The 25057-nt window shown below is 40.0% G+C and overlaps 1 protein-coding gene across 5 annotated transcripts; it reads right to left on the bottom strand.

Moving 5' to 3' along the window:
- gpr184 (G protein-coupled receptor 184) lies at positions 1 to 24060 on the bottom strand. 5 transcript variants are annotated; one of them, XR_009768875.1, is made up of 4 exons: positions 23851 to 24060; positions 8627 to 9575; positions 3589 to 5798; positions 1 to 3501 (listed from the first exon to the last, which is right to left on the bottom strand). XR_009768875.1 is itself a non-coding variant. In XM_061681160.1 (4 exons), the coding sequence occupies exons 1-3, from the start codon at positions 23978 to 23980 to the stop codon at positions 3620 to 3622; spliced, it is 1095 nt and encodes a 364-aa protein (XP_061537144.1). In that variant the 5' UTR covers positions 23981 to 24060; the 3' UTR covers positions 1 to 3501; positions 3589 to 3619. The 5 variants fall into 5 exon arrangements, 4 of the variants coding, with proteins under 4 accessions (XP_061537144.1, XP_061537145.1, XP_061537143.1 ...); XM_061681160.1 differs by having other exon boundaries at positions 3589 to 3635; XM_061681161.1 differs by lacking the exons at positions 1 to 3501; positions 3589 to 5798 and having other exon boundaries at positions 5805 to 8793; positions 8890 to 9575; positions 23851 to 24047.
- Between the last annotated feature and the right edge of the window lie 997 nt (positions 24061 to 25057).

The following is a 25057-nucleotide window of genomic DNA, read 5'->3' on the forward strand; positions in this document are numbered from 1 at the left end:
CGGAGCACTTTAAAAACATTAATTGAGGAAAATAGTAGTTGAGTATTTTATTTTCTCTTTCGCTTTTGTACATGTTTTGTGCTGTGTCATTTGTGGAACAAATCATTTTGACAAATGTTCACATGCTGTATACCTGTGAGCTTCATATGCAGTAACATTTTGAGACTTAGTCTTCACAAACACTTAAAAAAAAATTCCAAAAGCAGACTGAACATTTATAAAGTGGTCATTTGTTTTTAGTGAGTTGCTTGGCAATGTACGCTGCGGTTGAGATGTTTAAAATAATGCTGATGAATTCTTAAGGGTCCATTAATACTGTGTTTGAAAATAGTGAAAGTGGAAGTGGACACCTCATAAAATGCGGGCCTTGTTGTTCCCATTTCTCAAACGGAGGATGTGCGCACGCACAAGTACGTCACATTCGATTGTGAATGACTGTTGATGAGCGTGTGCCGGTTAACAGAATGAGCTTGATAGCACTTCTTTGTCCAAGAGTGCATTTACTGTGGCCTGCTGACACACATTACTCCCATAGCTTATATTCGCAACCCAAATACAAGGTGTGTCAGAAAGGTTCCAGGACTGGTGTTACAAAAGATTTATTTCTCAGTTTATGTATACCATCCTTTATTAATACCGTACAACACTATATTACTCCAACCTTTCCATCCTTTGTGCCATATTTGCAGTACTTGTGTATATTTGTTGTGCAAAATTGTGTTTAACGTATTGCACCACATTGGCTGTCTCTGATCAATATTAATGTATCCATAGCACTTATTATTCCAGTCCAAAGGTTAAAAGAAAAAAAGTATCTTATGTTTCTACATGATGATGACAACCAATTTTGCATGGAGAATGCATATGAATTGAAACTAAAGAATGTGAACTTACAGTATACTGTGTAAAGCTAAAATGGTGAAATACTATATGACAAAAACCTTTTATCTAGCGCCAATATTATAGCACTTAATGGGCTTATCTTCTCATCTTCCTCAAATTATCTTTTATTTTTATAATCATGTGAGTTGGTATTATGCTTTATTTTAAATAACAGATGCAGTATTGATATATTATGTTTTGTAAATGAGCCACCTTCACATGTTCTATGTTCTTGTTATGCCAATAAATGATGACAATGACATTTTATAATGTCCAAACAAATTACTGTAAGTTTCCCGATCAGTTAAACGTTTGAAGCCCCCAGGCTATGACTGAATCCACTGCAAAGTCTCTAAAGCAAGTAAGAATTTGTATGTCAGGGTTTGGAAAAGATTTTACATGAGATAAGAAATGAAGCAGAACTAGGGCAGGACGTCATTTTTAATGAATACAATCATAAAATCCCCTCTCTCTGAGTTGAAGTCTGGTTCATTTCAGGGTCGGCGAACCGGCAGAGGAGTGACCATGCAATTCTGAAAAACAAACAATAACATTTATAATATGTAATAATAAACATTTGTTGCATCATATCTGTTCACACCTTTAGTATTTCCCCGCAGACCTGCTCGGAAAATGGTCGGGGCAGTCATTCCAGAATTGGAGGACAATTTAGGCATCAACGTGTTTGAAAACTGACTGCTGTATTTATTTGTCTTTTTTGTTTGTTTTTATGTTTACAAGAAAAACAGGTCATGAAACATCATTTGATCATTTGATCATCAATTGGATTTATCCAACTCCAATGTTTGTCATGTGCTATGGTTGCCGCACCTTCCGTCTAGCCCTGGTTAGAAAAATTGGTCTGATGATGTCATTTCAGAGAGTCATACAGCTCACTTTTTTTCTTCTCTAGGCTAAAAAGGTTTTCGTAACAGGGTTGCGTGTATGTTGAGAGACATACACACACAGCATATAATTACTACTCTATAGAATATGTCCTTAATAAAACAAAATGTTTTTACACTGACAAGACATGAAGAAAATCATACCGAAAAAGATGACTGAAATCGGATTTTATCAGTTATATTTGATATGTGTTTGTCACCTAGAGGGACGGACAACAGAAAAAAATCGTTTTAGGGGAGTACTCAAGAGTTATCGGTATTTTAAATAATATTTAGGAATCATTTTTATTGTAGCTACAGTTACATTTTCAGGACAACTATAATTTACACAACAAGTGCAGATTTCTGTATTTTGTGCATGGATTATTTGAAATTTTAGGAAGAGGGTGTTGGGGGGAAATATCCTCCAATTCTAGAATGACCCTAGTTAATAATAAACCTGTTCAATAAACTCCCAAATCATTCAGCACAAAAAAATGACATGGAGAAGAGTGTGCAACCACAATTACAATTCACAATTAGCCTAGAAAACTAGCTCGCTAACCAGCTGACTTAACTAAACTAACTAAAATTGGCCTGAAATAAACTTGTTATAGAACTAATAATTCTAGGTACCACTGTGGTTAGCAAATAAGCTAAACGTTAGCCTGGCTGCTTCAATTTCTTCTTCTACTATTCTGTTTGTTTGTATTTTCCAACAATAGGCATGCCCTTTGGCACCATGCTGCCTCTCATAGGTCCATCTTGGTACTGCAACTGGTTTGGGGAGGAGACTTGCAATTGTCTGAATACAATTATGCATGTGGTGTGCTGTGTTCAATGGCGGTATTTGGCAATTGCACAGTTCACCACTTACGGGGGCAACAACCCCCTCCTCCCAAAAAAAAAAAAAAAAAAAAAAAAAAAAAAAAGCTTTTCTATTGGCAGCAAAGAAAAGGAAAGACATATATTAGAAATGAACAATGGATACAGGTATGAATGAGGAGGGTCTCGCACAGGGCGCTATTCAAGCAAGGACCACCACTGGCTGTGTTGGTCATCTCTAATAACACCAAACACGATAAGAGCAGTAAGAACTGCCTTCATGATTTTTTGCCTTTGTTATGTGTGGGGTCTCTCGCATTTAAAAAAAAAAAAAATGGGTTGACATGTTATGTGTACCCAGTTAACTCATTTAATGCCAGCCGTTTTTCAGAATTGGGAGAGCTGCATGGCAGCTATTTTTGACAATTTTGACTAATTTTGGAAGGCCTTCAGAAAATTGTGTTGTATAGCTATAGAAACATGCAACCTACCAAAAGAAATATTTAACCCTCTTCTTTCATCAATATTATATATATATCAATATTTAACCCTCTTCTTTCATCAATTTAGAGTCTCCAATTCATGCATGTTTTTGGGATGTGGGAGGAAACCGGGGAGCCCGGAGAAAACCCACGCAGGCACGGGGAGAACATGCAAACTCCACACGGGCGGGGCCAGGGATTGAACCCGGGTCCTCAGAACTGCGCGGCTGACGCTCTAACCAGTCGGCCACCGTGCCGCCACAAGTATAACATGCATTTTCAAATTGATGATGCAAGAACTTTGAAATATGTACAGTTGTGTAGGTGTGTGTGTGTGCATGTGTGGGTGTGTGCGTGTGGAACTTTTATGGTTTCCCAGTCAGCAGAGAACCAGCCATGAACAGCCCCACCACTGCTTGATGCACCTCCTGTAAATGATTTTAGAAAATAAATAATTAGCATAAAAATAAAACATTATTGCTGCAGTGTGAATTGGAGAAAAATACTTTTTTCACCTTTCTTGCCAACAGGTCTGCGGGACATTTTCTACTGGTTGCACCCACTGCAATTTATAGAAATATGTACAATTAACACAAAATATCTATGTTGTTGCTACAGTGCGATGAGGAAAGGTAAAAAAAACAAATCTGCATTACACACCTCACATTGTCTGAAAATTCTATTTTTGTACATACTGTCTATAAATAAAAGACCAAGAATAACAAAAAAAAAAGTCTATCCAATTCATCTGGCTATCGATGTTCCATGTTCTTTTGTCTACAGGATGCATGATTTGTAAACGTGTAGTATCGTAGGAGAAATTGTCGTGCTTGTTTGTGCACGTTGCATGATAAAAATGGTAAATGAGTAATGGCTCAGGCTATGGATGTTAGCTTTGCAGTTAGCAAGTTCTTACCTCTTCCGTGACTTTCTGGGGGCACAGGGGAGGACGCCCTGCTGCTCCCAGATATGGATGAATCCGGATCAGGCTAATTGTAATCCAAGTCCGAATGTTCGTCGGCAGTCGACCTTTCGGGGGAAGTGGATCGGGATATGGTCGCATTCTCACCATTGGCCTTCGAAGGCTTGGCACGACCAGCGTTACATGCCGTTCGTTGTCGTAGCGTCATCCCTTTCTCCTTTTCTGGCGTTAGCAAAACTCTATTTTCGAGTAAGCTGTCTGTATTTATTCATGTTTTTTCACTCTAACTTGTCAATCACCGTCTCTCTCTTTCAACCACGCTCCTGCAACTCCCCACCATGCCAACATGGGATCTCAACAGATGTCGTTGTCCTCTGATCGTACTGACAAAGCTCTGATCAAAGCCACTGGTGCCATTTAGTGTCAATTTATTATACTAAAATCCTACCCAAGCCTTTGATACTTATTGTGGAGCTGCACCAAACCCTCTATTACAATAATAAAAAAAAAATTAACAAAACAGAAAACGTATTAATACGTCTTTGGCACTAAATAGATGGATTTGTGAAAACGTATTAATACGTTTCTGGCACTAAATAAGTAAATGGAAGATGAAGTTACATAGACATTCTGAATGCTATCAAATAATTCATTTATTTGTTATCACATCATGTCTGGAAAAAACATCTGGCGTCTTTGTGTGGGGCAAAGTTTGTGCGCGCTAGTGCTAACTCAGCATGAGAGATGATATTATACAGTACCGGTACATTACTGAAGTAAGTGATGGTAATGACATTGACACTACGTTGCAGTTGCATTCAGAGTTGCACTTATGGACACTTAAGCTTCAGCATAGCGTTTATTATTATGAACCAGACAAGAAGTCCAATAACAGGAGTTATCGATCTTAGAGGCTTTTTTTTTATTCTTTGTCATTTGAGCTTTTTTTGTTTTGTTTGATAATAATAATAAAGACCACCAGTCTCAGAATAGATGTCAATAAAACACTTTCAGCCCAACCCTGCATTATCGATCAGAAGCACTAAGTGATGGAGTTACATTACCACATTCAAGGCCAACCTTGGACAGAATGGAATGGATCTGTAATATAACATTTGTGAAGATGGAAGGTTTTTTGGGGGGGGGGAACAAGTTGATGTTTATTTTTATTTTTTTTCTAATTTAAAGTCAATAATTATCAACTTCAAAATGATTCGTTTCAGAAGAACACACGTTATTACAAAATACAAAACAGAAGCATACTGATTGTATTGTATTTAGTTGACCGTGCCCAAAAAAATCCAATTCCTGATTGATTTTAACCATGGCTGTATTTATTTTTATTTATTGTTTTTTATTTCTATTTTTTTAATATATTATTATTTGACTTGATACTAATTTATTTTCTGGTTGCTGTATTTAGTTATATTTAAAGTTGAGTTATGGGAGTTAAATATTGTTTCGAAATCATAAATAATTGTGTTTATTAATCATGATTTCAATGTTAATCAAAATAATCGTGATCATTACTTTTTCCAGAATCGCCCAGCCCTACTGCAAATCTTGAGCATATATAATAATATAACAAACTACATACACAATACTACTACTACAAACACTACATTACAAACAATAGCGCCACCAACTGATATTGTCCTTCCACTGCTGGTAAACCAATGTGAATTGATGGTGGCTGGATGTTATGAAATATGCTGGCGTCATCTAGTGGTGGGGGTTTGAAGCACACTCAGATCTCAAAATGTTGCTCGTATCTCAAGAGCAAAATATCAGCCGACCTCTTATCTAAAAAAAAAACAACAACTTGTAAGTCAAGGTACTCGTATAAGGCACCACCATACAGGTAATGTTGCAAGTTTTGAGCTAATTGTCATGCGAGTGCAACGGGAAATTTCACAAGCAACTGTTAATAGTACAATAAAACATGCAACACAAACAATAAAAAATATTTGATTCATCTCGTTTTTTTTTAGCTTGTCATGACAGTTTATCTCTTTGACTTTGACTTTATTTTTTATTATTTTGAGTTTATCTCTTTGACTTTGACTGACATGTGCAGTCATGCTCTTGTAGCAACGCAATTTAGGTGATTTTGCCAGCGTTACAAAAAGAACACGTGGGTTGGTTGGATTGTGGATGGATCACAATTTATATTGATATGAAAATAATGAGGCGGCACGGTGTCGACTGGTTAGCACAACTGCCTCACAGCCCTGAGGACCCGGGTTCAAACCCAGCCTCGCCTGTGTGGAGTTTGCATGTTCTCCCCGTGCCTGTGTGGGTTTTCTCCGGGCACTCCGGTTTCCTCCCACCTCACCTGGTAGGTTGATTGAATACTAACTTGCTGATGTTAGTGTGGTTTACAATATAATTAAATCTACACTTGAGGGAAAAAGCCTCTGCTTCAATTTTGATGAATGCTTAGGTCTACGTGATGTTGGTACTTGAAGAACATTATGTATTTATTTATTTATTTTGAGGTGGTACTTGGTATTAAAAAGCTGGAAGATTCATTCATTAGAAGATAAATAAACAATGATTACAAGAGGGCCTTTGCAAATCAACAATGTTGCAACTGTGGGATTATGTTAAATTGTATAAATTCACTACACACAGACTGAAGTATTTCATGCTTTTAATTAGTTTTTAGAATTTTGTTGATTAGAGCATACAGCTATCATAAACCCTAAATTCACTATCTCAAGAAATTAGAATCTTACCAAAATATACATATTTTTAATATTGAAATTGAGTAGGAATTGGCCGTTTGAAAATATTTTCCCATGTGTTTAATTAAAAAGTTACTTTTTGAATTGAATTACTGAAATAATTTCTCTGATAGTCAGTCACATTTATTGAGATGCACTTTTATGTTTGAGCATAATGTTTATTACTTTGGACTGACAAGAAATCCAATAACATTAATCTGTGAACCTTTATTGTTTTATTTTGTCTTGTCTGGAAATTGCCCGAATGACCATAAAATGGGCGTGCCATACCGAAACTTCCCCTGGCAAGAGATCCTACCATGATAAACACAATTTCATGTGAAACTAACTTTAGGTACTGAATTAAAAGTAAAAAACATTCCGTCAATAAATACAAGCCAATTTTGGGGCATCAGGCCACCAACCCTCACCGAGCTTGAGAACACACCTACAAAATATGGTAAGTTTCCCAAATATCGCCATTCATTTGGCCTAATGATGTCCAAAAGAATGCTCAAGCATTAATAAACACAAAGAACAAACAAACTTCTCTTTCAGTAGAAACATTGAGCATGTGAGGTTTTTAAGAGGAACTTCACGCTATTGATCAGTGGATCAGAATAAACGTGTAATTTCCAGAATAAAAGGTGCAATGTTACGAGAATAAAGTTGTCGTTATGACATTTAATAAAATATGACTTTCTTCCCTCGTTAAATCTTTGACTGCAGTATCGTAATATTACAACTTTGTCTTGGAAAACTCCAAATTTATTTTCACAAGATTACAGTTTTATACCCTGAGAAGATACTGTACGTCTTTCTTCTTGCAAAGATCCAAACATTTTAATGTAGTTATTCATTCTCAGACTACTGCAAATTTTTTCTCTAAAAAACATGAATTGTTATTGTAACTTGAAAAAAAAAAAAAGGCAACTTTTTAATTCCTATTGCATTTAGGGATGCATGTGGTAGTTATGTTGATGTTTTTGTGTTTATTCATGGTTTCTTTTATTACACTGATTATAAATCTTCAAGGGTGGGGACCATCTCGTTATTTTCTTTATTGATGTTTTGTTTAATGATTGTGCTATTCTGAAATGCCTCATAGTTTAATGTGATTATGTTTTGCTTCATCACTTCTTTTATTTAAAGAGTGGTTTGACATCTTAGAAATTCTGCCAGGATTTGTAAACCAATGCGCACAACTGTACAGTAGAACCAAATGACACACATGCAGGTATGCGAGGCGAGACGTCGGAGTGAAAGGGGGCAGGAAAACAGTGCTGCACCCCGACGCTGCCTTGCTCAAGGGCACTTTGACAGTAACTGGGAAGCAAATGAGCATCTCTCCAACAGCTAGTTGCCATTTTTACATTTTGAACCTTGATCCTCCAGTTTCAAAGCTGCCATTTATCGTAAAAATGTCTCCCCGCAAGTGGTCTCTGGACCCAAAAGGTTTGTGAACCCATTATACAGTTGTGCCTTGAGATATAATTCTCATATCTCGAGTTTATACTCGTAAATCAAAGCCAAAATATCAGATGAATGACAGCTCGTTTCTCCAAAAAGTTAAAAGTCGGGTCACTCGTATCTCAAGGCACCACTGTGTTACTGTCAGCATTATATGTATTTTCCCTAAAAAATAGCTTCGTAAACGTTATTTACCATACCGGTGCATGTACTATATCTAGTCTTATCAGCCTCCTAATCCACATCGAGCAGGATATGAGGGAGTTGGCGAGGGGACTGGACTAATATGGTAGTGTATCACTCTCAAAGGATCAGATTGTCTTTTCCTGGAGACTTGGGAGGTATACCAACAAGCACATTCATATCAAATGATTATTCAACTTTGCTGTGTTGTGTGTGGAAGGAGCACACACATCCATCTGTGTCCTTTCACACCTTTTGCAGCATACGTTGAAATCCTCCTGGATGCCGTTGCTGATCAGCACGTAGAGCACGGGGTCCACCACGCAGTTCAGGCTGGACAGGGCGAGCGTGCACGAGAAGGCGAAGTGCACCTTCTGCTCAAACTCGCAGTAGCTGCCGTCAAACCGTGTGTTGTCATTCTGGTAGAAGACGAGCGAGCGCATCAGCAGCAGGATGTGGTACGGCGCGAAGCAAACCAAAAAGATCCCGACCACCCCGAAGGAGAGCATGCGCACCTTCCTCTTGACCTGGGCGCTCAGGCCTGGACTCTGGCCCACCGTGGCCAGCACCTTCCAGTAGCTGACGGCCAGCACCAGCAGGGGGAGCAAGAAGCCGATGCCCACCCGGAGCAGGTTGAACAAAGCCACGGGTCTCTCCATGGGGTAGGTCTCGTAACAGCGGTCGTCTCGGCTGTCGTGGGCGTCGTGGAGGTTGTCGTTGAACAGCACCATGATGTGCAGCACCATCACCACCGCGTAGATGCTTACGCACTGCGCCCAGGCGCAGCATGACGTCCGCTGGGTTTTGGAGCGGAAAGGGTACGTCACCACCAGGCAGCGGTCCATGGAGATGCAACACAGCAGGTAGATGCTGATGTACATGTTGGAGTAATAGAAGAACCCGGCCACGCTGCATGACATGACGCCCAGCTTCCAGTGGTGGTTCTGGTGGTAGTAGTTGATCCAGAGGGGTATGGTGAACATGAAAAGCATGTCGGAGAGCGACAGGCTGAGCAGGAAAATGCCCAGGACATTTTGCCTGCGCACTTGTTGCAAAATGGGGCCCAGGGTGAGGACGTTGAAGATCAAGCCAAAGATGAAGGCCAGGATGTAGACACTCATCAGGAGGTCGCTAATGACGCTGTCGCCGATTTTAACGCACACTGCAGTTGCGTTTCCCGCACCGGTCACGTTCATTGTTGCTAGTGTAAAAACGAAAACGAACAATTAGACAGAATCACACAAGGGATGTAGACAAAATACTTTGACTTACAAGTGTCCAAACATTTTTTAGTTGCAAGTCGTGACTTTGTCTGTTTGTGTAGCGAGCCAAACGTTTAGTTACGAGCAAGCTTTAGACACACCGCCACTCAAGTGAAGTGAAAATAAATTAACCGTACACCGAGTGACACAGCCGAAGACAACTTAACTGTTGCACTGTGTGCAGCCATTAGCAACAAGTTTTCATTAGTGGCCAACAGCTAGGCACTAGTTTTGCTGCAATTTAATATTTGAATTGTCAAAAATGCCCTCATTCAGTTGCTTTTTGTCTGTTTATTGAGAAAGACAGTGACTTGAACGCTGACTAATCCTCTTAATGATTATTTACATGTACTCCCAGAAAGCGACTGCGGATTCAGTAAATATATATTCATTCCTGGGATGACCGCCCAAGACGCAGTGTTGCTTGAGCAAAGTACATTTAAGGACCTTACTGCACTAAATGAATCAATCACCGAATTAGATCGCTGATGAACATAAGAGATGCACGGTGAGAGCATCACGAAGCAGAGGGCTGTTATGCAAACTCAACCCAGATTCCTGGGCAAAATATTCTCAAAACAAAGAATTAGAAAATCCAAACCGCCTGCAAACATAACTGAATATCACCAGAACATTTATTCTTAGCAGTTTCTTTTAGACTTTTGTTGGTAATTCCAACGTTAGGTACATCTACCCAATGCATTCGTGAAAGAGCTGTATGGCAAATCAGGTGAGCATGTGTTTCAATACCAGAGAATCCTCCTCTCAATATTCTGGGTGCCCTCTGGGTCGAGACCACCCATCAAGTGCCTTTGCAAAGTGGGATCATAGTTGTAGTGTCTACTTGGCGTTCACTAAGGATACGTGTCACATTTGTGTCTCCCCATGAAGCCGATTGTTAGATGCAAAGTCATTCATTTGCTACCCGAGAATTTTCCCCATACATACAAACCAAGGGCGTCCAGTCTCGTAGTTCACTCGGACTGTTGACTTGGACCTTCATCCTTGGTTGTAATCTGGAACACCAAATATTTGATGCGTGTACTTGGGCAATAACTGAACCTGTCTAGTATCAAAAAATGATTTTCATTCCAGAGACAGGTTCCCCAGTGCCTGCGAATGACTGGCAACCACTACTGGTAACAGGTTGAACCGAGTAGTCGACAAGTCTTGCATCGAGTGCGTGGCTATATTTGACTAAAAATCATTTTCCATGTGAGCCTATCTCCTGCATCCTCCTCTCGAACACCAACTGCCCTCATGTCTACCCTCACGACATCCAACAACCTTCTCTTTGGTCTTCCTCTAGCTCTCTTGCCTGGCAGCTCCATCCTCATCATCCTTCTACCAATATACTCACTATTTCTCCTCTGCATGTGTTCAAACCATCGAAGTCTGCTCTCTCTAACTTTGTCTCCAAAACATCGAACCTTGGCTGTCCCTCTGATGAGCTCATTTCTAATTTTATCCAACCTGGTCACCCCGAGAGATGGCTGGCCTCACCACTATTTTATAAACTTTGCCCTTCATCCTAGCAGAGACTCTTCTGTCACATAACACACCTGAAACCTTCCTCCACCCGTTCCAACCAGCTTGGACCCGTTTCTTCACTTCCTGACCATACTCACCATGGCTCTGGGCGGTAGACCCAGAGTATTTAAAGTCCTCCAGCCTTGCTATCTCTTCTCCCTGTAGCCTCACTCTTCCTCCACCATCCCTCTCATTCATTCACATATATTCTGTCTAATTTAAGCTAATCTTCATTCCTCTGCTTTCCAGTGCACGCCTCCACCATTCTAACTGTTCCTCCACCTGGTCCCTGCTTTCACTGCAGATTACAATGTCATCTGCGAACATCATGGTCTATGGGGATTCCAGTCTAACCTCATCTGTCAGCCTACTGATACTCTTTCTAGGCATGAAACCATACTGTTGCTCGCAAATACTCACTTCTGTCCTGAGTCTAGCCTCCACTACTCTTTCCCATAACTTCATTGTGTGGCTCATCAACTTAATTCCTCTGTAGTTCCCACAGCTCTGCACATCACCCTTGTTCTCAAAAAATGGGCACGAGCACACTTTTCCTCCATTCCTCAGGCATCTTCTCACGCGCTAGATTTCTATTGAACAAGCTGGTCAAAAACTCCACAGCCACCTCTCCTAGATGCTTCCATAACTCCACAGGAATGTCATCAGGACCAACTGCCTTTCCATTTTCCATCCTCTTTAATGCCTTTCTAACTTCCCCCTTACTAATCATTGCCACTTCCTGGTCCACCACACTTGGCTCCTCTATTCTTCCTTCTCTCTCACTTTCCTCATTCATCAACTCCTCAAAGTATTCTTTCCAACTATTCAGCACACTACTGGCACCATTCAACATATTTCCATCTCTATTCTTAACCACCCTAAACTGCCATCTCTTTCCCTCTGTCTGGCCAACCTGTATTTATCTTTTTCTCCTGCTTTAGTGTCCAACCTGGCATACATGTCATCATATGCCTCTTGTTTGGCCTTTCGCACCTCTACCTTTGCCCTGTGTCGCATCTCAATGTATTCCTTTCGCCTCTCCTCGGTCCTCTCAGTGTCCCACTTCTGCTTAGCTAACCTTTTTCCTTGTATGATTTCCTGTACTTTGAGGTTCCACCACCAAGTTTCCTTCTCTCCTTTCCTGCCAGATTATACACCAAGTACTCTCCTGCCTGTCTCTCTGATCACCTTGGTTTTAGTGGTCCAGTCTTCTGGAAGCTCCTCCTGTCCTCTGAGAGCATGTCTCAGCTCTTCCCGAAAAGCCACACAACACTCATCCTGTCTCAGCTTCCACCACATGGTTCTCTGCTCTGCCTTTGTCTTCCTAATCTTCCTCCCCACCACCAGTGTCACCTTACACACCACCATCCTATGGTGTCTAGCCACACTCTTTCCTACCACTACCTTACAGTCAGTAACCTCCTTCAGATTACATTCTGTCAATAATACAATACAGTCTGCACAAGATGTAATCGACCTGCGTGCTTCTACCTCCGCTCTTGTAGGTCACCCTATGTTCGTCCTCTTCTGGAAAAAAAGTGTTCACGACAGCCATTTGCATCCTTTTTGCAAAGTCTACCACCATCTGTCCCTCCAAGTTCCTTTCCTGGATGCCGTACTTACCCATCACTTCTTCATCACCCCTATTTCCTTCACCAACATGTCCATTACAATCTGCACCAATCACGATTTTCTCTCTGTCTGGAATACTCAGAACTACTCCGTCTAACTCCTTCCAGAATTTCTCTTTCACCTCTAGGTCCTACCTGTGGGGCATAGCCACTAATCACATTATGCATAACACCGTCAATATCAAGTTTCAGCCTCATCACTCGATCTGATACTCTTTTCACCTCCAAGACATTCTTAGCTAACTCTCTTCCTATCTGCACCATGGAATTTTCTCATTTCTGTAACTGTGGGCCAAAAAATAATTTTACGAACTGGAAAGACAAAATTATCACTAAAACATTGGTACAACCCGATAATGGAATATAAAAAATTGGAAAAGCGTACATTTTCTATAAAAGATCCCATTATAATAACACCTTGTTCCTATTCATGCACTTCAGTTGATCATTCAAACATCATCCTCGTCATTATTATGATTATTATCCACCCACCCCCACCCCGCACACACCCCCTACCTTCGCTCTCCCCAACAAATTCAATGTAGTGGACCCCCAATATTCACAGGGACTAGGAAACGGGCCGGACAACAAATAGTGAAAATCTGTGGATAATGGCGGGCCATTATAATTGCACAGAAAAGGAAAAAAAATATAACCCCAGAAATTCTTGAACAAACGGGAAGAAATTTCCACTTTTTGGGGAAAAACAAAAAAGGAAAAAGAAAAAAAGAAAAAAAAACAATTGGAAAAATAGCTGAATCTGCACGTGTTGAACCGAAAATATGCGGGGCTCCGCTGTCCCCCAAATGTTCTTGCTCACTTAGCACAATTCTATCCACCAACCCTAGTTCTTTGTTTTGTATATTGGTTTTTTTTTACTTGTTTTGTAATCATCTGTTGTCCCATACTGTTTCGTGCCTGTATGATTGTATTGTAAAGTGTGCATAAAAGTTCATTAAAACAATTTTTTAAAAAAACAAAAAAACATAACAACACCCAATCCATACTGGCATTGAATGAACAGCATGGTACTAAGAACACATACCTGATGGACCCCTGCGCTAAAAGTCCTGCACGGCTTTATTCGACCCACTAATGAGCTATACTGCATCCGAACCGCAACCTGCCCATTGAACTGATTTAGTATCGCAACTCAAGCCACAAGCTCTTACTTGTACCTCGTGTGAACTTATGCAACCACGCTCATTTCCTCGTTCTCCACCAATCACGAGGCACCCTCTCACCCAGACACGCATACACGCCTGCAACTACTACTAACCATCCATCCATTTCCTTAACCGCTTATCCTCACTAGGGTTGCGGGCATGCTGGAGCCTATCCCAGCTGATTTCGGGCGAAAGGCGGACTACACCCTGAACTGGTCGCCAGTCAGTCACAGGGCAGCAACTACTACTACAAACCACAAAGTCAAATACAACATTGTTTGTCATTCTTGGTTTTATTGCTGTTGTTTTACTATTAGTATTGATACTGGTTATATGGTTGCTATTTTTAAGTGAACATCTCATAAGAGTTATACATAGAGCTTACATCATTTCTCTGTATTGAATTATGAAAGCATGTTCCAGATGTTCATAGATCCAGGAAGCATATAATGCCATTAAGGTCCACGCCAGAGAAGCTCTGTCCTAGCTGAACCCAATAATGGAGAAGCCATTTGAGTCGGCCCATCTTCAGCAAATATATTATGTACCGTGTGTGTGTGTGTGTGTGTGTGCGTGTGTGTGTGTGTGTGTGTGCGTGTGTATGAGTGCGTACAGGCATGCTGCCCAAGCTGTTCCTATAAGATGAGGACATGACTGGAAAGTTTTGCAGACAAATGATGTCTAAAATTATTCAATGGCTGTTTACTCATCCTTTCTGGTTACCCTCTGGATAAGGGAAAAAAAATAAAAGTAATTTTGTGTAATAACGTATTTCCTTTTCTTTTTGTCTTGTTAATGTTAAAAGCTAGTTACATGTTTATTTTTTTTTATATTTGAGGTAGCTTAGGCCTGCTTTCCATTGGTACTAGCCAAACTTCACTTTGACTTCTTGTCCATGTGAGCCAACTATGTGTTTGTTAATGTTGTAAACTCAACTAGGCCCAGTTGTTATTACGCAAGTGAATATGAAAAGAGCGCAACTTTCCCCATTTTCCAAACTAAATTTACTTCAAACTTACTGTATTTGTGTGATAGCCTATTTGTATGACATTCTAACAAACACAAAATATTTACTGTAAGTTAATGTTGGATCTGGACAAAGGAATATGGGGGCCACATTGAAAAGGAAAAAAACTAAAGGACAAGAATCAAATCCTCGTATTTTAAGAAAGAAAATTTAATGTTAAGAGAGGGCAAAAGTAATATTTTTGGGGGGAAAGCCTTATTTCACAGCAATAAAGTTAGATTAAAATGAAAAAAAGTTGTACTCTTATGAAAATGATTTCGCCATATTTCAAGGGAAAAGTTGTAATACTATGAGAAAAAAACTAATTGTGAGGAAAAAAGGCATACTTTCACGAGAATACTGTACAGTTATATTACAAGAAAATAATTTGTAATTTTAAGATAAAAAAGTAATAATAGGAATATCATATACAGGATAATAGTACAAAGGGACATTTTTTCTACAGCTGCTATTTTTTCGCATTAAAGATGTCATGAAGCAAACTTAGCCTTTATCATAACAACTAAATGTAACTAATTATGCCAATATAAGGACCAATAATATTTTACATAAAAATAGTAATACTATTTATTGACTGGTAGTGTCGTGGTTCACATGCCTCTTTAATATGTGGCTTGTGTATTCTGGGATGGAGTCCAGGTTGCCTGCCACTCTAAACAGGATAAATGGCACATAGTGGGTGGATGGATTCATACGTAATTCATACGTTTTCCTTCAAATAACAAAGACAAACGTGCTTCATGTGTGTCCTCGTCCAGTTCTACATTCTCGTGAATTTCCAGGAGTCACTCCCTAGCTTTTGATAGAATTTTGGCTAAAGAAACACTTGCAACATTTTCTATCAGTAAGGAGCTCACCTGCTGATATGTTTGGATGTCCACGTGTCCTCGCTGTAAAGTCCTGGGGAGTCAAAAGTCAAGTCCAGAAGAGGTCCACGTTTTAAGTTGCTGTCATGAAGCCATAACTATCCCACATGGCGATTGGGATCGGTGCATTAGAAGCGTTTGACTTGCATCTTTTACTTAAATGTCAGCGAGGAGTGTGTGGAGGTGGGAGTGCTACAAAAGGGGAAGACCCGCTTACAGAGGACGGATGTCTGGTTTTTTTTTTTGCACACGTGTATGGAAGAAGAAGTAATGCATGAGTGAGTTTGGGGGTGGGGGGATTGATACCAGACTGCAACAGACACATTTAACTTACACAGTGAAGAGAACTGCCAAGGTGAAAGAGACTGACAATTTCTGGCAAAGAAATAGTCATTTTATTCACCATTGTTCCATGTTTAAAAGTGAAAATGTATTCATCCATTTGTTTCCCATGGCACTTGTCCTCATTAGGGGCCTATTCAATGTGACAAGTACACCCTGGACTGGTCACCCAGAGATGAGAGCCACGGTGAGGGTTGCACACTCTCTCACAGGAGTTTTTGGGACGTGCTTTCCCAAATACCAAACACAATTTTGTAAATATAGTGATAGTGTAAATTTATTTTCTGTAACGCAAACCCCAATTTCCCAAGATGAAAACCATCAGAGCTACTGAAAGCACAAACCCTCTTTTGAATACTGCTGTTTCCACCACTTTTACACCTGTTGCCGACAGCGTGCGCAATCTGCAACAGCATTACCGTACACGCAATTTAGCACCCATTCTTTGGTATCTCATTAAATCAAACCCAAAGTGAACAGATCAACAACAACCGATCTGACTGATCTGACAACCGATCTGACTGATCTCACCACCTCTTCAGGCTCCTGACAGTGCCGTGCGCATTTACCACCGTTCTTCATCATTAGCCTGTCAATACATTTTGTATTTAAAACAACCACACAGCGTTGCCTGAGGAAGGTCTCTTTAGTTAATGCTAACAAACCATGCAAAACATCATAGACCACCCAACGCATAACATCGGTATGAACAACCGTATGTCTGTAAAATACTGCCCCCAGGTGGCTATGGTGCATACACCCGAGAGAGAAGTATAATGTCCATTGAACAAAGTACAATATAAAAGAGTGCTGTTTTTCTTTTTAAAAAAAACAAAAACAAAAAAAACATTGAATTTCTTTTGTTAAGATTTTTGGGGAGGCTGGAACAGATTAATGGCATTTCCATTCCTTTCAATGGGGAGAGATGATTTGTTTTCACTTATGAGTGTGGTCACAGAATGAACTAAATTTGTATCTCAAAGCCCCAGTGTATTTTAATTCTATAATAGTCAACGCAATAATGTCAATACATCCTGTATATTTTCTCCTTACATCTGTTGTTAATAACTGTCCTAAACTGTTCTCTGAGTTCGTAATGCTCCACAGTGAGTTTTCTGAATCTGGATTGTACGGCACAATGACGATAATAATAATAATAATAATACCACTTTTTATTTATTATTTATCTTCCTTGCTCCAAGCAGCTCTACAAAGTTATATGAAGTTGTGTGAGGGATAGTGTGAACGAGTCCGTATTACGGTATTTGCATTCTGGGGCAGAGGGTGTAGACAATTCCATCGAGAGCAGATGACGACTGCGAGAAAAAACAGACACTTTTTAAACACATTTTTTTGCGCTCAAAATGATTGGTGTCAGCGAAGAATTCATTTAGTAATGTGTTTATTGTCACTTCACACCAAGTGTTGTTGCTTTTATTTTGGCACAGGAAACAGGTGGCTGTATTTCTAAGGTAAGACTCCTTGCTTCAGTCAGGACACCACGAGTTCAAAGTGAGTGTGCTAAGAAAGACTGATTCATAAATCAGACGGCAAGAGATGGAAAATGCTCTATCCCTCCCACGGCTGCTTCGTGATCAGATCCATATGAGGAATATTTTTCAGTGTACCAGACATCTACTTGAACGAGGTGTTCATTTGCGCATATGCTTATGTAAGGTTGGAAAGAGAAACTTTGCTGCATTACAATGGGAATTAAATGTACAACTTCTGAGTGGATTTCTTACTGTTCTTCTTTGGGAAAAGGAGTTTGTTTGTTAAAGCGAGGTGAACTACAGCAAGTGGAGTAGAGGCCTGCACTACATTTTTAAAACCTGAACATTTTTGTGTCAGCCCAAACGTTTGAATAAATTTGAAAATAGACTAGAATAGAATAGACTTAGTCACGGTACTAACTGTATCCAATAAATTGTTGTTAAAAATTATGAATAGCATTTTCTTTCTAACTTTATTAAAACAGAATACAGTACTATGATTTGCAAATCCATTTCAACTTATATTCAACTGAATAGACATTTAATGTTCAAAGTGATATGATAAACTTGTATCAACAAATATTCACTCGTTTTGGATTTGATTCCTGCAACACGTTCCAAAAAAGCTGCATTACAGGCTTGGGTGTGGTCAGTGTTTTCACACAGGGCCAGGTAGCTTTGAATATATTTTCACCCCTTAATAAATAAAATCACCATTTAAAAACTGATATTTACATTTGTTTGATGACTTTAAACATGAAAAACATTGATAAACTATGCAAAAAAAAATTATTATTTGAGATGGGGGCAAATACTTTGACATGGCACTGTAGGCTATATATATAAATATGAATTTGAGATGGGGGCAAATACTTTGTCACGGCTATATATATATATATATATATATATATATATATATATATCTACACACACACATACACACTACCAGTTGAAAGTTTGGACAAAGTTTCTCATTCAATATCACTACAAAGTGTGTCCAAACGTTTGACTGGTATTGAACAACTGAAGTTTTAATACTTTATTAGTGTTAATAAAAGAGTAATATATATTTAATAAATAATAAAATAGATTTTCAACAAGACATCATGGAAAAAAAAAAAATCTGTTACAGTGGTCAAACTTTCTTAAATAATGCACAGGTAAAATTTAAATACACACAGTAAACAGAATATTTATTCTAATACAGTATTAAGTGAAGTCCAAACAAGAAAAGAGAAGTAAAAAAAAAAAAAAAAAAAAAAAAGAACAAATACTTCAGTCTGTCAGGTGTGACAGTCTTGTGAATTATTGTGGCTTCACAGCTGCCACGAATGTTTACTTGATACTTTTGAGATCAACTGCAGACTTACAGTCCAAGCATGTTCTCATAAACACAAAAAGAGTCCTGGTGACGCTAGCGAGCTTTTCAGCCCTGTTTTGAACAGTCAAAGTCAAAAATTAAAAAAACAACTGAAGGCTTAAAGTAAGGTGGGGTACACCCTGAACTGGTCGCCAGCCATCTAAGCAAACAACCATTCGCGCACACATCCACAACTACGGGCAATTTAGAGTCATCAATCAACCTACCATGCATGTTTTTGGGACGTGGGAGGAAACCGGAGTGCCCGGAGAAAACCCACGCAGGCACGGGAGAACATGAAAATTCCACACACCCCGAATTGAACCACGGTCCTCAGAGCTGTGAGGCAGATGTGCTAACCAGTTGTGCCGCCTCAAGTCAGAATTATCAATATTAATTTTGATAATTAATATTGTCAGCCTAACCACCGACTGGTTAGAGCGCCAGCCTCACAGTTCTGAGGACCCGGGTTCAATCCCCGGCCCCGCCTGTGTGGAGTTTGCATGTTCTCCCCGTGCCTGCGTGGGTTTTCTCCGGGCACTCCGGTTTCTTCCCACATCCCAAAAACATGCATGAATTGGAGACTCTAAATTGCCCGTAGGTGTGAATGTGAGTGCGAATGGTTGTTTGTTTGTATGTGCCCTGCGATTGGCTGGCAACCAGTTCAGGGTGTACCCCGCCTCCTGCCCGATAACAGCTGGGATAGGCTCCAGCACGCCCGCGACCCTAGTGAGGAGAAGCGGCTCAGAAAATGGATGGATGGATGGAATTTTAGAAAAGATCCAATATTGTGATAGTGAAGTAACTCGTCAATGATTGAACAAAGTCAACGAGAGAGGTGATTTGCATGCTTTTATTTCTTTTTCAGAAACACACAAATTTCCATATTGACGGTGTTGATGTGCAAAAAAAGGTGACTAAACTACATTGGCCATTCAAAAAAATAAAATAACATCAATATGCTGGATGTCATAACCAAAAGCACAGTCCACTGATTACTCATTCCAAAACACAGGATATGAAATGTTTAGAATTTGGCAGTATTCAAGTTGCAAAGGGTGATGAGGGTCAATTTCAAAATGGACTGTCCTTGATTGCAAGTCTTTGTTCTGACTCACTCTCATTTACCTCCTGGTGTTTTAGCAGGCCACTTCTTTTTCCAACAGCACTCAACAAAGTCCTGTTAACATAATTACAACATGTTGTAACGCTTTCTCAAAACGGCATTAGCACGTCACCGATAATTATTCTTTTTAGTGTTGATTTGTCACCTTGTTATTTTAACAAAGGCACAAATTAGATGACAAATATTTCACTCACAACATATTTATTTGTCATTCGGGCTTTTTTTCCAAAGTTAAAAATAGGGTGGTGTCTTGAGATACGAGTGACCGAAGTTTTTTGAGAGACAAGCCATCATTCGGACAAATTTTGTTCTTTGACTTCTAAGCGCAAACTCGAGATACGAGGACTGTATGGTGGCAGTGAACTCACTTCAGTGCACCTAATAGATATATTTATGTGATGCAATTCCTTGTAAGGCTGATCAAGATCTCCATGACGCTACAATGCATACATGCGAGGAAGCGACGTGCAATAAGTCAAAATGGCGGCTGCTGTGGGCAGCATTGTAGTGCTTGTCAGAATTAAGTAAGAAGTATTTTATTTTTGACCCATTTTGATTCTAATGCAATAATTCTGATTCGGGATTCATTTTTTTCATTGCAATTCGAGAATCAATCCGCATCCCAACTGATTCTTTAGTAGTACGTCCTCCCTTGGCGAATCGCAAATCACTCAAGGCAGGACGTTCACTGCATAGTATGTTGCTCCTTGGTGAATGGTGAACGAATCACTTATGATTAGTATGTTCAGTACAGCGAAGTCCCTCGCCTGCATGCATGCTAATTGCTCATTTACTGAAGATTCACAAATGAGTGACAGAATGTTGCAGCAGTCTCATTTCCGCTCCCAGCCGACACGCTCACAGCAGAGCTGTGCCATTAATCTGTTCCAGCTTTCCCCCAAAAACACAACAAAAATGTCTATTTCAATTGGGGAAAAATAGCTCTCCATCATATTGTGCTTTATAAAAACATACAGTAATGACATGATTTTTTCACACAGCATCTATTGAATGGCCATTGTGTTTCATCTTTCTTGTGTGCCCGCCTTGACCACCTGGCGAGAGTATAAGACAAACAGACGGATATATTGTTCATTGAGATGTCTGAACTCCTCTCTTTGTTTATCAATATGGCACTAGTATTAGTCGTTCTATGCAGAGGATAAAGAATAGGTGACTGTGAGTACTGTTATAATCAGTATATGTGTGTTACTGGATGGTTTGTGGTCACTTTGTTGTTTAAAGGGTTAACGAACCACCATAGATGATATTTCGCGTTAGCATTAAGCTAGCGGACCGAAAGGCTAAGATACAGTATGTGGTTGTTTTAATACACAGGGCGTGACAGTTTTACGTATGTTTAGTTTGACAGTAAACTTTAACGGAGCGGCATTAAACACCTTGAAGCCTCTGGAAGAATTGTTCACTTAATGGATCTGCCAAACTCCTGCTTGTTGTGAGGTGAGTTGAGTCACTGCCGCCATACATCGCTTGTATCTCAGGTCTGCGCTCGCAAGTTAAAGCATCTCGTATCTCGAAAAACACAAATTGAGTCACTCATATCTCAAGGTATCACTGTACCTATGATTACCTTTAAACCTGTTGGACTTAAGAAGAATTATCTTGGTCGCCAAATGTTGCAATGTCAAAAGTGGACATGTAACGCATTTGGCAGTTTCATGAAACGTTCCCATCAACCTGAAGCAACAGCTTTTCTGGGGTCTGGAAGAGCGTGCTACATAAATGAGTCACTTTGAAAAGGCATTAGGGCTGACAGCCACAGCCTTTTAGTGTGTATAATGGCCAAATGGCGGGAAATGGCTCTGCAGGCACAATAACTGATGAAGAAACTGTGATTAGAATTTGTGACAACACAATTATGGACTTTACATTTTTCCAGCTATTTGTTCCATGCATATCGGGATACCTTCACAGAAGACTTGAAACTCTAACAGCAATCCAAATGTGGGAGGTTCTGGGTTATTATTACTGTCATGAATTATTCCTGACCTAGAGCACCCACCAGACACTTCATCACATACACCTGCAGAATGCAGTGAGATCCAACACGAGACGTACAGTATCCAAATATCTGCCTTTAGAAAGTGGAGTGGCATTATACTGACACTATTGTGGTTATAGTATACATGCTGAGATCTGTGTGCATCATTAAGTATCAGTTATGTGACACGGAATGAAGGAGTCCATGTAGTTTCAGGCTTATTACAGAAAAACAACATGTGGTTGAAACCTCTGTAGCACACAGCACAAACACAGAAAACTGAAACTTTGTGGGCAAACATTTCCATACTTTTACGCTGATGGGTTTTGTCAGCGTATGACAGTCACGTAGCTCTTGCTGCATGTGTTTTTCCACCATACTGATGTCATTATCTCACTCAGAGCATGTATTTGACATCTAATTGAATCATAACGACTCACTACTGCAGCCTAATGACAAAGTTTGAGGTGAATGCGCGTCGACTGATTCATAACGTGTGTCACAGAGCTTGAGTGAGCAATGTGTAAGACGTACAGTAACTAAATGTATTCATCTAAATCAGGAAAGTGACAGCAGAGATACGTTTTAACAAGGTCAGGTTCACAGTGAGCACTCAACGACTCAAGTGCAATCAGCAGTGTTCAGTGTCGGTTGTCGGCAAAATTCCACCATTTTGAGTAACGAGCAAAGTAACACATTACTTTCCCCAGGGGAATAATCAGACCACAGTTCATTTTTGCAAAGCAGCAAGTTACTTTTGAGTCATCAAGGTCTCTCACCAAGTACTGATTTGGGGCTGGTGACTTGAAAAACCACAGTCTAGCCATTCAATAGCAAATAACTCTTCACACACAAGAAAGCGATTGGGAGGTGAGTGTTGATTCTGCAATGCACAGTGGCGGTGCAGTACCATAAAAGTGCAAAGAATTGCAAAATTTCACTATCACCACACTATTTTTGTTATTTGTTTGTTGTTACCTTTTTATTTACACATTAAGAATCCAGTTTTTTGTGGGTTACTTATTCATGTCAAAGTGCACGGTCAGAAATCAGTCACGGAGGTTAAGGACTGACTCGCTGAAGGACACATCTGCCTCGCATTTCTGAGGACCGGGGTTCAATCCCCGGTCCCGCCTGTGTGGAGTTTGCATGTTCTCCCCGTGCCTGCGTGGGTTTTCTCCGGGCACTCCGGTCTCCTCACACATCCCAAAAACATGCATGCTAGGTTAATTGACATCTTTAAATTGCCCGTAGGTGTGAGTGCAAATGGTTGTTTGTTTGTATGAGCCCTGTGATTGGCTGGCGACCGGTTCAGGGTGTACCCCGCCTCCCGCCCGAAGATAGCTGGGATAGGCTCCGGCACGCCCGCGACCCTTGTGAGGATAAAGTGGTACAGCAAATGGATGGATGGTTCATGCTGATGACATCCTTCTGCAACTTGTGTGGCGTACATTACCAAGTAATGGTTACAGTTAAGCTCATGCTTTTTTTGTTCTGTGGATCAGTGATAACCCTGCCACTTGGCAGCTGCTGAAAGTAACTAAAAAGTTACATTTTTCTAGCCTAGTTACTTTTAAGCTCAAGTAATCAGTAAAGTAACTAAGTTACTTTTTCAAGGTAACTGTGGCAACACAGCGAGACACCCACACCAGACACACGAAAGACACTTACCGAGGTGGTCTGTGGCAGCCCTGTGGTCGTTGCTGTCGCCACGGAAAAAATGGTGTATTGCTGCCAAAACGGCTCTGCCGATGTTCTCTGCCGACGCCATTTCATCGGACGTTTGCAGAATGTGCAACATGGATATTGGCTAACAGTGGCGTGCACCTGCCACCTGGTGGAGGTGGACGGCCAAGGCTCCCAGGGGTCCTACATCCTCCAGTTGTTCTTAAAAGTGACGGCTAAACACTAAAGGTGCACGTCAAATAAAGTTTCTCCCAACGTGTTTGTTATGTCATGGAGTTATTATATCTATAATCTGTGTCCAAGATACCATTGCCCCAGATAAGATGCTTTTTATTATTTTTGTTTTGGGTTTTTTTGGGCTATGGACACAGTCTGATCTTGAGCTGTTATGGCACTTCCGTTTGTATTTGCATTTTAGCTGACTATTTCGTTCCACCCTAAACATTTAGCTTTAACATTTATATTTCGATATACAACCCCAATTCCAATGAAGTTGGGACGTTGGGTTAAACATAAATAAAAACAGAACACAATGATATGCAAATCATGTTCAACCTATATTTAATTGAATACACTACAAAGACAAGATATTTAATGTTCAAACTGATAAACTTGCTTGTTTTTAGCAAACAAGAATTAACTTAGAATTTTATGGCTGCAACTATAAGTTGCCAAATATTGTTCTAAATGTGCAGAAAAGTGACTCTGGAAAGTTTTTTTTAAACACCGTTTGAAGCTCCGTCTGACAAAACATCGCTGTTATTTTCAGAGCGAGCCGCTTTCCAAACGGCAGCCTACAACTGACAGTGTTGAGACATCAATGTGCGAGGCAAGCGTCACTATTTCAACATCAAATAGTTTTTCAGTAGTTAAGCTTCTTTCGTGGTCACAGCATTGACTTACTCCTTACTCCTCTTGCCACCAACTTTGCCTCGTATGATGCATTCTGGACGACAGGTAACAGTAGGCGAAGACATTTCTCACGACAAGCACGCGGTGAAGTTTATGGTCAGAGCTAGTTTTCCAACGATTTTTTTGTTGTAATTCAAGACAAAGATTTTGGATATCAAATGTTAAGTAGACTAACTTAGGTACTGATAGGTGAATAAGACCACCTTAGTAAATTCGTTGGACTTTCCAGGCTACGGTTAGTACGTGGCATTTTAGCTTCGTTTTCGGCAGCGACGTTAGC

This window comes from Phycodurus eques, chromosome 7 (genome assembly GCF_024500275.1).
Source record: "Phycodurus eques isolate BA_2022a chromosome 7, UOR_Pequ_1.1, whole genome shotgun sequence".
Taxonomy (NCBI): Eukaryota; Metazoa; Chordata; class Actinopteri; order Syngnathiformes; family Syngnathidae; genus Phycodurus; species Phycodurus eques.

Coding starts and splice junctions, on each gene's coding strand:
- gpr184 (XM_061681159.1), bottom strand. CDS start 23,980: ATGTTGCACATTCTGCAAACGTCCGATGAAATGGCGTCGGCAGAGAAC. Junction 9,576..23,850: donor GGCTGCCACAGACCACCTCG/GTAAGTGTCTTT, acceptor TTTTTACACTAG/CAACAATGAACGTGACCGGT.